Source organism: Eurosta solidaginis, chromosome 1, assembly GCF_040869045.1.
Source record: "Eurosta solidaginis isolate ZX-2024a chromosome 1, ASM4086904v1, whole genome shotgun sequence".
In the NCBI taxonomy this organism is placed as follows: domain Eukaryota; kingdom Metazoa; phylum Arthropoda; class Insecta; order Diptera; family Tephritidae; genus Eurosta; species Eurosta solidaginis.
Genome location: NC_090319.1, coordinates 144,582,714 through 144,597,895, shown reverse-complemented (window position 1 = coordinate 144,597,895; position 15,182 = coordinate 144,582,714). Strand labels below are relative to the sequence as shown.

General features: G+C 35.6%; 1 protein-coding gene across 6 annotated transcripts in view; it reads right to left on the bottom strand.

The window, feature by feature from the left end:
• LOC137236858 (axin-like) overlaps positions 1-15,182 on the bottom strand; it is a 1,106,688-nt gene that overhangs the window by 722,971 nt on the left and 368,535 nt on the right. For all 6 annotated transcript variants that reach the window (XM_067759895.1, XM_067759900.1, XM_067759901.1 and 3 more), the window contains exon 2: positions 7,350-7,751. In XM_067759895.1, coding sequence (XP_067615996.1) covers positions 7,350-7,442 — 93 coding nt within the window. In that variant the 5' untranslated portion in view covers positions 7,443-7,751. The remainder of the gene's footprint in view (positions 1-7,349; positions 7,752-15,182) is intronic.

Below are 15,182 nucleotides of genomic sequence, written 5' to 3'. Positions count from 1 at the left end.
TTTCTATCAAACAATTTTATGCATATTTGGTGATTGAAACCACTTTTAATTTTATATATAATGAACCTTTTATTCAATAAAGAATAGGTCTAAATGTATGCGTCAATATCTTTTTAAATTTTTCACCATCATGAAAATTTTTGAAAATTGAAAATTAAAATATTGATAGAATTTTAAAATTACAAAGTTCAAAGTAACTAAATACAAAGTTAAATAAAAATAATAAGAACCCTACATTACTCCCCCTTCAAGAAAATTTAACATTAAACAAATTGAACGTAACTCTCTTTTTATGTAAATTCTTGGTGTTGTTTGCGTTTGTTGTTTCAATTATTGCAGGTTTTAATATATTGTAACGAATTTACTTGCAATTCCCCTTATTTGCAATCTTCTGCTGAGTTCGAATCACTAAACTGTTGAATAAATAACTGCAATATTTAATAATGCAAAATGGCCTTTATTAAAGTACTTCACAATAACACTCAAACTTTGCAACGAATAGCTTGCTTAATAACCAAACTGATTGATAGCTCAAATGAAACTCTACTAACAAAATAATACTACTATTGCTCGCTAGATAGCGTCTGAATCGAAACCTCAAATCAAACTGAATTCCAGCGCCTCTACAATTGCAGCCTTTTATACTCTCGGATTTCAACGTTCGCATCTTCTAGGCGCTTTCAGAATCTACAGTCCAGCAGCTCTCAAACTTCTCAGCTGTAACTACAATTGCATGATTTTATGTTTTTCTCATTGCATACTTTCAGGAGTATCTCAGATATATGCATGTGTTTGTGCATTGACTCTCCGCTGCTCGTATACGTACATGGTACATATGTGTAGACGCAATTATTGTTTCGTTTATGTAGTAGATACATAATGATTGATCTATGGATGTGCATGATATCACTGTTTAGCACCAGCTTAGAGTTGGCAGCACCCCTTAGTTTTGCTAATATTCGTAACACTGCCCTCCACCCAAGTCTGATCGTCCCGATCAGACAAATCTCCCGATCTAAACGCCGCTAGCATCTCCAAATCCGTGGTTTCCTAGTGGTTTGTATGCGGTAGATGGTATCACTGATCTTCTTCACAACTTTGTACGGGCCTTCCCAACAGCACCGAAATTTGGCTGGAACACCTTTCCGCCGGTGAGGGTTGTTTAACAGTACCAATTCTCCCTCCAAGAAACCTTCTGAATTTTTGTTCTCCTTGTACCTGCGTTTCGTCTTACTACTCATTATTCTTGATCGTTCCCTCGCACTCTGTTGTTTGGCCAATGAACTTCTTCGCAGAGCTTGCACTTGACAGATTGACTTTGCATCATCATTATCGTCTTGATGTTTCACAACAGTAGTGCGCAATGGCTTGAAACCACCCTTGCATTCTTTCTGAAAAATTCTTTCAGTTGTTTTAGTGCGTCCATTAGGGTTTGTCAATGCCAGTCTTTTTCTCGCAGGTACTTTTAATTTCGCTTTATTTGGCCCATTCGATCCATCAACCTTTTCTTTTGACTTTCGTGGCCTTTGTCGAGTCTTCTCCACCATTACTCGATTACTACTGAACAATTCACCAACTTGAAGTTAAGTGGTATATCCTGGTTCTCGTAACGTATCACCCTTCTCTGCATATCGATCTTGATGTCATTATCAACCAAGAAGTCTACTCCCAATATGACTTCTTCAACGATCTTCGCCACAACGAATTTGTGTAGAACCATGACCTTTCCAATCAAGACTTCACATATCACTTCTCCCTGAACTTGGTTATACTCGCCAGTGACCGTACGCAACCTTGCTTTAGGTAACGCTTTTATTCTCCTGTTGACAAAGTCAGATCGGATCAAGGAATGAGATACGCCCGTATCTACAGTCAGTACAAGTTCTTTACCATCCACATTCCCTCTGACGGTAAGACTGCTCAATTTTCTACCAATTTGCAACACAGATATCACAGGGCATTCAATAGCTGGATCTAGCTCTCGATCTCTACATCTTACTCGCTCTTGCTCATCTCCTCCAGCTTTGCGTTTACGGCCACCCACATTGTTGGAACTATTAGGACCAAGATCGCAATGACGTGCAATGTGACCGGACTTCCCGCATTTGAAGCATTTGATAACTTTTTCACTCCGCTTTTGCGATCCTTTCAGCGCCTCCAATATTGCGTCTACCCACTCTGGCCTTTCTACTTCCACACGGCGTGCTTTGAAAATTGGCTTACACAGAAGCGACGCTGTTCAGTGTATTCCACGGGTGCGTCCGCATTCGCTAAATGTGCTAGCCTTTCAATATCCGACGCAAACTCTTGTAATGTTTCACCAGGCCTCTGGAAGGGGTTCAGCAACTCCATTTGGTATATCTGTCTCCTATGCTCAGTTCCGTATCGTCTCTCTAGAGCGCCCATCAATGCTTCATAACAGTTCCGTTCGCCCTCTGGAATGATTTGTAAAATCTCAGCTGCAGGCCCTTTCAACGCCATGAATAGTGCAGCAACTTTATCTTCAGCATTCCAGTTGTTCACTGTTGCGGTCTTCTCACACTGTAGCTTAAAGACCTGGAAAGGAACAGAGCCGTCAAAAGATGGAGTTTTTACCTTCGTATTGCTTGCTGAAACAACTGGGCGAATTAGTTGCAACTCCTGTATATGACCTCGCAATGTTTCAATCTCGGCATCGATTTTGTTCTCAAGTTGCAAAATTTTTGTGTCTTGCGCCTCCATCTTCGAAGAAATACGTCCTTCTTGCTCTTCCAGTTGTGCAGAGATCTGCGCTGATATTTGTGCCGGCATTTCGGATATTCGTGTTCCTTGTGCTTCAATCTTCGATGTTATACGGTTCTCCTGCGATTCCATCTGTGATGACATATACGTTTTCTGTTCTTCTAGTTGAGATGACATATAAGTTTTCTGTTCTTCTAGTTGAGATGCCAGTTGAGATGTTATATCTGTATTTTGCGATTCCAGTTGAGAAGCCACTGTCGATGCTTGAGCAGATATTGCCGCCAAAATCTTGTTCAAGTCTGTGCTCGTACTGTCTGCCTAACTGTCTCTTCCATTTTTGTGGTTTCCTCGCCTTCAAGATGAAAGTCATACTCTTCCACGTCAATTCCTTCTAATTCCATTGCCTCTCGTAGTCGTGCCTGAAGTTCGAGTTTAATGCCGGTTGTATTCAATCCACGGCTCTCCAACTCCTTCTTCAGTTGCTGGATCTTGAATTCACTGAACTTTGCCATGTCTTTGTTGTCCTTGTCTGGAATTTATTCAACAATTCCTCTTCTGACACCAATTGTAACGAATTTACTTGCAATTCCCCTTATTTGCAATCTTCTGCTGAGTTCGAATCACTAAACTGTTGAATAAATAACTCCAATATTTAATAATGCAAAATGGCCTTTATTAAAGTACTTCACAATAACACTCAAACTTTGCAACTAATAGCTTGCTTAATAACCAAACTGATTGATAGCTCAAATGAAATTCTACTATCAAAATAATACTGCTATTGCTCGATAGATAGCGTCTGAATCGAAACCTCAAATCAAACTGAATTCCAGCGCCTCTACAATTGCCGCCTTTTATACTCTCGGATTTCAACGTTCGCATCTTCTAGGCGCTTCCAGAATCTACTAGTTCAGCAGCTCTCAAACTTCTCAGCTGTAACTACAATTGCATGATTTTATAGTTTTTCTCATTGCATACTTTCAGGAGTATCTCAGATATATGCATGTGTTTGTGCATTGACTCTCCGCTGCTCGTATACGTACATGGTACATATGTGTAGACGCAATTATTATTTCGGTTATGTAGTAGATACATAATGATTGATCTATGGATGTGCATGATATCCCCTTAGTTTTGCTAATATTCGTAACAATATCAATAGGAAGAGTTTTAATTTTATTATCTATTTCAAGTTTAAAACATTTTTGATCTTTTTCCACAATTTTGTAAGGTCCTTCATATGGTTTTTGTAATGAATGTTTATTAATGACTCGAACAAATGCAAATTTTAAAGGTTGAAGATCTTTTGGAACGTAAATTCCAGTATCAGAATCTTTATGATGACTTAAATTTGATCTAACATTTCGAAAATGTTCATGTAGATTACCTTAAATTTCAGTTGATGAGAAATTTTTAGCTGATGGCACAACAAGTTCCCCTGGCAAACGTAAATTCTGACCGAAAACCATTACCGCCGGTGTAGCCAAAATATCTTCTTTGTAAATAGATCGCAAACCAAGTAATTTGTGTCCTCTCTAGCTATTATAATAGTCTTTAATTGGCTATGAAACCTTTCAACCATACCATTTCCTTGATGGTGATATGCGGATGTTGTAATTTGGTGACTACCAAGTAATTTAGTTAACTCTGAAAACAATTTCGATATAAATTGGCTACCTTGATCAATTGTTATCTTTAACGGAACTCCAAACCGAGAAATATATTCTCTAAAAAACTTATTTGCATTTGTAGTTGCTGAAATATCTTTTAATGCATATTCCTTTAGACCAACGAGTATATTCATCAATAATCGTTAAAATAAAGCGATGTCCTTTTGAAATAGGTAATGGTCCAACTTTATCTAAATGGATGTGTTCAAATCTATTCTTGGGAAATTGAATTTTGACAACAGGGGATTTTGTATGACGATAAACTTTATACTTTTGACAATTAACACACTCTTTTGACCAAATATTAATATCCTTATTCATATTAGGCCAATAATATTTTTTAACTATGAGCCGTCGTGTAGCTCTTGTACCCGGATGTGCTATTCTATGTAAAAGATCAAATACTGTTTTTCGCAAATTACTCGGTACAAATGGCCTAGGAGTTTCTCCTGAAATTTCACACCAAATATTAAAATTTAAAATGGGAAATTAGTTTTAAATTTAGATATTGAGAATCAGATACAAGTTGATTTAAGTCATCATCTTTTTGTTGTTCAGTGTAAAGTTTTAAAATTCAGTTCTGTATTATATATTGCATTAACCTCAAAAGCTCTGCTACAACATTGGATTCTCCTTTAATGTATTGTATGTCATCAATAAATTGTGCTATAAATTCCAAGTGTCTCGTTTGTCTAGGACTTCGTTCTGTTTTTGAATTTAAAGCAGTAGTCAAAGGTTTATGGTTCGTATAAACTGTAAATTGTCGCCCTTCCAAAAGATATCTAAAATGTTTTATATCTTATATATAAATAGACAAGATGAAAAAATGTGGAACCGTTTTCTGCTAAACCAAAAATCTAAGGTAGACAAATTATATGCACTGTTATCCATAAATAAAAAAAAATTAAAAAATCATTTTAATATAAAAAATTTAACATAAAAGTCACACCGCTACACATGCACTTATTCATACTATAGACACGCTGTGTGTGTGTACTTGCTTTTTGTGTACTTACCTTCTTAGCTCTATGTACTTGGCTGTATAATACCATCGCGCAACCAATCCGAAACTTGTTTATCTACTACACGCTGACCATCAAAAGAAATTCTTCTAGGCCGTTGGAAAACAGGAGTGCCATCGCTTAAAACTATTTTCATTTCCACTGAGCTTTGAAAATGTGACGTACTCATTCATCAGCTTTTTAACTTCACATGAATGTACAACATTAAGGTGAAAAGATAGCTGAATTCATTAAGTAATTCATCGCCGTCCTTTTCTATAAATTTTTGTTCTTTGTAGTTTTCATGCCCTTTCATGCTGAAATTCTTAAAGCATTCAACACGGTTCTTAGTAATTTTCATGTCAACAAACTCAAAAATTGTATTTCCTATAATGACTTCATAATCAATTGCATCTCCATCTATCACATAAAACTTCAACATAAAAAAAATAAATGTAAGGCGCGATAACTTCCGAAGAGATCTAAGGCCGAGCTTCTCTTCCAATTCGCGTCGTGCTCCTATTGATTTTCCCTACAAATCGGCCGGACGGGACCTACATGTTTTATGCCGACTCCGAACGGCATCTGCAAGGCAATGAGTTTATATTTTTGATGTATATTTTTGATGTATTAATACAAATGTAATTTCTTCTCTACTGCTATTTTACTTATCTGTTTTCATTTCTTTTCTTTCGTATTTCTTCTCTTCTTCTTCTTTCGCATATATTTTCTTCTTTCTTCGTATTTATTTCCTTCTTCCTTTTTGGAATATCTTTTCCTTCCTTCCTCTTTCGCTTGACGGCAAAATCGGTTAACTCCGTTCCCCTAGAAATCTTCTTTAAATCCCCTTCTAGGCTGCCTCTTGAATCATCATTCTTCTTCTTTTTGACCTTCTTATTTGCTTCTTTAAATCCCTTTCTAGGCTTTCTCTTGCATTACCATTCTTTTCCTTTTTTGTCCTCTTCTTTCTCCCTTTGACCTCTTTAGTTAGACTCCTTTTCAATTGATTGCAAATTAGTTTTCAGCATCTTTCATATTTTCTCGCTTTTAGCACACAAACAGTTTTCGGATAAGTTATCCCTTTCAATTTATACGATGTACGTTCTTGAAAATTTCGTTTCTTGTATTAAGCGGATTATCAGTTCTTTTAAAACATTTCGATTCGCGAAAATATTTGAATAAAATAAAAATTAGGCGATTTTGAATAGTTAAGCTTTTTCACGACAATTCGGTTCAGCCACCAATTTATGGGATTTTCGGTTTTTACTTTATAAAAATGTATTTATTTTATTTAAAAACGTTTAAAAATAGAAGTACAATTTGATTTGACGATAGAATTGAACTCATACAATTTTACAAATGATTTCTCCTTTTATACATTTTTTTACATTCGTTATTGTTTACAAAACTTAAAAGCTACTATGTTTAATTATTAAAATGTTATACAGTACATTCGTCCAGATCAGTCCACCTTACTATTACAATCTTAGGATCCTATTATTTTTTACAAAACTTGAAAGCTCCAATAATTAATTTCGAAAATGTTATACAATACATTCGTCCAGATCGGGTTACCTTACCATTACAATCGTAGGATCCTACTTACATATATGAAAATATGATTTGTAAAGATATGAGCGGTTGATTTTCAATAGAAATTTGACGCGACCCACGCTTTTATTTATTTGTCTGATCAACGCCCTAGATTCATGAGGTGTGTGATGGCGAGTAGCTAGGACATACCTAATTATTTTCTATCTTTTAGTATTATTATTACTTAATGTAAGTATTGTTTTCAATAAAACCGTTTAACTTGAAAACATTTTTTTAATTATATTATTTACCATATTGTTTGACATCAAAAAAATGCCTTTGAATAAATACTTCCGTGGTGATTATCATATTCCAATACCATATATTATAAATACATATGTATAAACGCTATTTTCTTAGTTACCTTTTTAGCTCTACTTTCTTCTCCGGGTACTGGTGGTCTAGGCCCACTGCACTCGTTATCATCATATTTACGAAATGCTGATAGATCGCTCATGCCACTTTGTATTTTCTATGTTTACTGCTTTACACTAGATTATGGTGCCTTTTTCAATATCTGTGTTATTAGACTTTAAATGCTTCTTCACATTTCTAGCACGAAATCATGGCTAATGCGCTTATTTCTCTTCTTTAATACATTTTTATGTATGTGTACTAATAGAACACGAATTCCAAATCACGTGTATGTATGTAACGTATATTTAAATGTATGCAAATAACGAGCGTCCTCTCTGTTAAAAATATGATGGGCGTGGAAGATTTATCATAAAGTAGTGTAAATTAGCGAAAGGCAATATGGCAAGGCCTGTAAAAGAAAATTAAATTAACATTAATATATACATAGGTTGAATATTAACCTGCAAGTATACATATCGCTCATTTGCTGCAACGTCGTCATAACTCAAAAAACACAATTTTTCAGGAGAGCCATTCAAAGATTTTAACTGCCATATGTTGCGCATATGACCGATTTTCTGGGAAAGTAAACCAAGTAGTTTTTTTTTTTTTGGTCTAATATTCCAAGCACTGGGATCTTGCGGGGTTCATGATATATTATAGTAGCTGTTGAAAATAGTGTCATTCAATTTTAGTCGTTTTAAATTAACCTTTTGCTCTTTTTATAAAACGTTGTGAATAAAAAAAAAAATATGGTCGGAAGTAGTTCAGCAAACAAAAAGGTAAATACAACGTGTTTGTTGCGACTGAATTTAGCAGTTCAAGTTTTATCTATTAGAAAATTAGCTATAATATCATAACGCGTAAAGTTTTTAAAAAAGTTATGTTCCAACTAGCAGTTATGTGAAAAATAAATGCCGCAAAAATCGTATGCAACGTTAGCAGTGCAAAACCAAAAAAGTTTTTTTTTAAACATGTTAAAATACGTTTTAATTTAATTTGTTTATATATTTTTTTAATATTACACGTATATCTCACGGTTCAATTAAAAAAAGTTAAATTTCCAAAGATTTGAAGACATTGTTAGCTTAACTAATATGTAACGTTAGCAGTGATTTTTTATTTAAAATAAAATTGTTCCTTTCCGTTCTCTTACGCAGGAGAGGAAAGCTCAGCAAAATAAAAAATATAAAGAAAACTTGAAGAACTCGCCTCAATATGGGGACTACAAAAAAAAAAACAACAAGCGGTATTATTGAAAAAATATAGGGAAAAAAGAGAGCGGATGTGAAAAAATTACCACTGAAAGCTATGAATGAAATTCAAAAAGCAAATCGAGAAGCTGTTCGTGAGAGGGTAAGAAAGTGTCGGGCAGGAATGAGATTGGCTAAAGTCAATCATGAAAATGTAGCTGTTAGCGACGATGATAAGAGTGAACGCCACACGGCCTACAAATCTGTCCAGTCGCTAGGAAAGGCTGTCTCTAAGGCAGTTCAAGCCCATCTACGTTCGCCAACGAAAAAAACAGAAATTATTTCGAGAATAATTAAATTTGCTTACTCAATTTTCGTAACTGTAACATTCCATGCTTTGTGTAATACAATCACAACCAGCCTTGTCACAGCCATGCGATATATCATAAAGTAAAATTAGGATGAAGGTCTCAATGAATCTTACAAACCTTATCCATTTCCCTCCAATATTTAAGGAGATATCTCGGAAACCATTCGAGATATTGAATTTAATAGAATTACTTATTGCAGCACTCATCAGTACCTTTTATTTGATATCCATATTGTACTAACACATTTTGGATCACCCTTGGTCCACATATTGGTCGATAACTCCAAAATTGGTTGAGCTATCGAAATAAGGGATATCTTAAATCTTAGGCCCTCTAGCCGGCAAGCCCGCCTTTAGGCGGGGTTAGATTAAACTGGTAAAACATGTGTACCTCCAATTTTTTCGTACAATTTTTAATGCATCATGTTCGCTAATTATTAGATCAATGCGGCTGCCTTGATTTTAAAGTTGTAAGTGTTAGCAGGGTGCCGTTATAATCATTCTAGTTGGAAAAATAGAGTGCACTGACTACAAATATTATTTTTGCAAGAAGTGGTTTTGGTAACTATAATATAAGTGATAAAACATGTTTCGATCGTCAAAAAAAAAATTATTGGTAAGTAGACTAATTGTTAAAGATTGAAATATGTGAATATGATGCGGAATTATAAAAAAAGATTATAGTATTATTGGCCAAAACGTATAGTCTGCCTAAAGGCGGAGTTGCCTACTCCGCTGGTTTTTTTATAGCGAAAATCATACTAACCATACGTTTGTTCTTCAGTAGACGAACTTATATTACTGAAATGGATTACTCCAAAAGGCTCAAGTTGTCACAGTTGTCTGATGAAGAAATTGCAGAATTCATGGAAGCTTTAGGTGACGACGATGACCGTTCTGAAGATGAGATAAGCGAAGACGGGAGTGAAACTGAAGAGTTAGTTATATCAGATAGGGATTTTGAGCAAATTGATAATTACATTCAGGAACTAGGAAATGCTTCTACTAACGACTTTCTCGCAAAAACTACTAACCGAATGCAGCTCATATGAAGATGATGTGTGCTTTGAGATAATACATGCCAGCTAAACCACACAAATATGGAAAAAAGTTATTTGCCCAGGCGACTCATTCGGGTTCGCGTACAGATTTGAATTTTGTAAAGGTGCAGGCGACAATGATGTATTTGAAGGCGTCCCTGATTTGGGGGCAACCTCAAATGTCGTTGTTCGTTTGTCACAAACGATCCCTGATTTTAAGAACTACAAATTGTAGTTTGATAACTTTTACACATCGCTTCCACTTTTGGTTTACTTGCGAAGTCGAGGAATTCTATCCCTAGGTAGGAAGGTGCCAATCGAATTCCAACCTGCAAGCTGTCTAAGGATAAAGATGTTTGCAAAAAAGATCGAGGTTATTCAGAAGAGTTTCTGGGTACTGCTTATGGTATTGAAATAACTACTGTTGTATAGAAGGACACAAAAGCCGTTGTCTTGGCTTCAACATACGCAGGTGTAAAGCAGTTTAGAGTTGCATCTGATGAAATGCCACCAAGAAAGACAATTAGATACGACAGGAATTATAAGCAATATATTGAAATGGCCTGCCCTAATATTATTACACAACTATCATATGGGGGGGGGGGGGGGGGGGGGGGGGGGCGGGGGAGTTGATCTCATGGGCGCCTTACTAGGACGCTATTATATTCGGATGAAAACGAGGAAGTGGACGCTTAATATATTTTATCATCTTATAGATATGGCAATGGTAAGTGCATACCTGCTCTATCGTCGAATTACCGCAAATCATCAGCTTACAAATGTGAAACTCCCGGATTTTCGAGTTAAAGTACTTGAGATACTTTGTAGCTCTCAAAAACTTTTAAGGAGACCAGTGGGGCGACCAGCTAGTGCTTCTCCAAGTGACCAATGGAAGCCGAATAAAAAAACCAACGCACCACCGATTGATATTCTTTACGATGGCATTGATCATATACCTGATTCTTTGGATCGGAGCAATAAAGGGTGTGCAAAATGCCTGGTTGTAAATCAGAAACTCAAATATTTTGCACAAAATATAATCTTACGTATGCTTATCAGCTAAAAATAAATGTTTCCAATTATTCCATAAACAATAATTCAATACTCTTTTAACGTTTTTTGTTAATAAAAATACATAAGAAAATTCTTTCTCGTTCATTTCAAGTACCCGTAAACAGGCAGGTCCGCCTAAAGGCGGAGTGGGGTTTTTCAGCCCTGGGGGAAAAATTATTAACTGTTTTGGTAATCTGACTTCAAATTCGAGTTTATCGCACTAGAATTAATAGGTATGAGTTTTTTCATTGAAAACAAAAATTGGCCGGTTAGAGGGTTAAAGTAGACATCTAGTAATGCAATGGTGAAAGTTTCATTCAATTCCATCATTCCAATTTTTTGTGACCCGCGCACAAACATAAAGACAGACAGACAGTAAGACCGACAGAAATTTTAAAACTGTTCATTTGGATTCCACTGGCTCCTTTTTTTATTTTCTGTATATCTGCAATGTACAGAGATCAACGGTTACAATTTTATTATATGTAGAGATACTCAGTTTTCGCACGTGTAACGTTAGCAGTGCTTTGTGTAACGTAGGCAGTGCCTTATTTTATGTTAAATTACGTTAAAAAATCCTAAAGATTTTGGTTAAGCGGTATGCCATGACCTTGTGGCATCCTTGCTATATAACAGGAAGTAAAATTGGGATGATTGTCTTAGCAAGTTCGCAGACATTAAACCAAACATGATCTGTATCTTGATCTCACTTCCAAATGATGTTACGTTAGCAGTGCGTTTCACGCGCTTATAACTTTTACGGTATGGTAGTCATCAAATTAATTTTACTCTTAAAATGAAGGTATAGGTCTACCTGATAGCATAAGTAGAAGAAACTTTGACGTTTCTAACATTTTTGTTATTATTTCGTATAAACTAAATAAAAACTCCATGCGAATGTAACGTTAGCTGCCGGAAAATTGGCCATATAAAGGCATATTTTCATTTCTATAACACGTGCTAAATTTTTAACTGATCACGAAGATTTTTTTTATACAACACAGATCATGATATTGGGTACGTTTATACGTTATTAACTCAAAAGTCGTGTTTTTTGAGTTATGCCGACGTTGCAGCAAATGAGCGATATATGTAAATAAATTTTTAACAATATATATCTTTTGCGGTAAATGCTAAATGTAGTAACGTATCCAGTATTGCCACACAAAACATTTCTTTGGGGCTAGAATCTAGAAAAAAGGGATAGAAAGAGCTAAATTTCTTCAAGAAAATCCAAAACCTTTTGCAAAAATAGCTAAAAGTATATGTAAGTTTTCACATTTATTTCAAATCAAACTTAAGCAAAGTTATAGAAAACTAACAAAAAAAAAATAAATAAGGTACAAGAGAGTACATAAATAATACTGTTTTTATAGTTCATTTTATAATTTTTAATAACAAAAATACATTTTTAACTTTCGTTTTGCCATTTGCGGTAAGGTATCATTAAAAAGTAAGAAGTATTTTTCACACTACTACAATGACGACACGTCTATAGGTTCGCCAAAAATACGACACGCCAAAATGTTGGCCGATGAAAATTAATTTAAATTTTAACGTCCTACGTGTGTACGAATCACCATTAAAATACACGTGTGCGATAATCAAGTTTATGTTGGGACGAGATATGTCTGAAGGGCCTTAGGCTTCAAAATCTATGATTTCGTCCTCAGAAGATGAATTATTATTTTTGCTACACTCATAAATATTTTTTGTGTTCATTAATCTTAAGAGATCGTTGCTTATTTTAAAGTCATGGCAGCATTTATTCAGTCGCTTAAGACCACTTCTTATTGTCAGAAGCGAATTCAACATAACTAAACTCATTTTGTTTCTGTGCTTGCTTTTAATCAAACTCATGTTTGAAAACGTTCTTCCAACTTCAGCAATTCTTAGTGACAGCACAAAATCGATAAGCTTTTGGAATTATACTGTTATATTGTTTAACAAAAAACCAACAAGTAAGGAAGGCTAAGTTCGGGTGTAACCGAACATTACATACTCAGTTGAGAGCTATGGAGACAAAATAAGGGAAAATCACCATGTAGGAAAATGAACCTAGGGTAACCCTGGAATGAGTTTGTATGACATGTGTATCAAATGGAAGGTATTAAAGAGTATTTTAAGAGGGAGTGGGCCATAGTTCTATAGGTGGTCACCTTTTCGAGATATCGCCATAAAGGTGGACCAGGGGTGACTCTAGAATTTGTTTGTACGATATGGGTATCAACAGAAAGGTGTTAATGAGTTTTTTAAAAGGGCGTTGGCCTCAGTTCTATAGGTGGACGCCTTTTCGAGATATCGCCATAAAGTTGGACCAGGGGTGACTCTAGAATTTGTTTGTACGATATGGGTATCAAAAGAAAGGTGTTAATGAGTATTTTAAAAGGAATTGGGCCTTAGTTCTATAGGGTGACGGCTTTTCGAGATATCGCCATAAAGGTGGACCAGGGGTGACTCTAGAATTTGTTTGTACGATATGGGTATCAAATGAAAGGTGTTAATGAGTATTTTAAAAGGGAGTGGGCCTTAGTTCTATAGGTGGACGCCTTTTCGAGATATCGCCATAAAGGTGGACCAGGGGTCACTCTAGAATTTGTTTGTACGATATGGGTATCAAATGAAAGGTGTTAATGAGTATTTTAAAAGGGAGTGGGCCTTAGTTCTATGGGTGGACGCCTTTTCGAGATATCGCCATAAAGGTGGACCAGGGGTGACTCTAGAATTTGTTTGTACGATATGGGTATCAAATGAAGGGTGTTAATGAGTATTTTAAAAGGGAGTGGGCCTTAGTTTTATAGGTGGACGCCTTTTCGAGATATCGCCAAAAGTGGACCAGGGATGACTCTAGAATGCGTTTGTACAATATGTGTATCAAATGAAAGGTGTTAATGAGTATTTTAAAAGGGAGTGTGCCTTAGTTCTATGGGTGGACGCCTTTTCGAGATATCGCCATAAAGGTGGACCAGGGGTGACTTTAGAATTTGTTTATGATATGCGTCTCAAATGAAAGGTGTTAATGAGTATTTTAAAAGGGAGTGGGCCTTAGTTCTATAGGTGGACGCCTTTTCGATATATCGAAATAAAGGTGGACCAGGGGTGACTCTAGAATTTGTTTGTACGATATGGGTATCAAATGAAAGGTGATAATGAGTATTTTAAAAGGGAGTGGGCCTTAGTTCTATAGGTGTACGCCTTTTCGATATATCGCCATAAAGGTGGACCAGGGGTGACTCTATAATGTGTTTGTACAATATGGGTGTCAAATTAAAGGTATCAATAAGAATTTTAAAAGGGAGGGGTGGTAGTTGTATATGTGAAGGCGTTTTCGAGATATCGCCAAAATGTGGACCAGGGTGACCCAGAACATCATCTGTCGGGCACCGCGAATTTATTTATATATGTAATACCACGAACAGTATTCCTTCCATGAAAGCTTTTGATTTCGCCCTGCAGAACTTTTTCCATTTTCTTCTATTTAATATGGTAGGTGTCACACCCATTTTACAAAGTTTTTTCCTAAAGTTATATTTTGCGTTAAGCCAATCCAATTACCATGTTTCATCCCTTTTTTCGTATTTGGTATAGAATTATGGCATTTTTTTAATTTTTCGTAATTTTCGATATCGAAAAATTGGGCGTGGTCATAGTCGGATTTCGGCCATTTTTTATATCAATACAAAGTGAGTTCAGATAATTATGTGCACTGAGTTAAGTAAAGATATATCGGTTTTTGCTCAAGTTATCGTGTTAACGGCCGAGCGGAAGGACAGACGGTCGACTGTGTAAAAAAACTGGGCGTGGCTTCAACCGATTTCGCCCTTTTTCACAGAAAACTGTTATCGTCCTAGAATCTAAGACCCTACCAAATTTCACAAGGATTGGTAAATTTTTGTTCGACTTATGGCATTAAATGTATCATAGACAAATCAAATGAAAAAGGGCGGAGCCACGCCCATTCTTTTATTTTTGTATTTTGTTGCACCATATCATTACTGGAGTTGAATGTTGACATAATTTACTTATATACTGTAAAGATATTACATTTTTTGTAAAAATTTCACTTTAAAAAAAATTGTTTTTTAAAAGTGGGCGTGGTAGTTCTCCGATTTTGCTTATTTTTATTAAGCATGCATATAGTTATAGGAGTAACGTTCCTGCCAAATTTCATCATGCTATCTTCA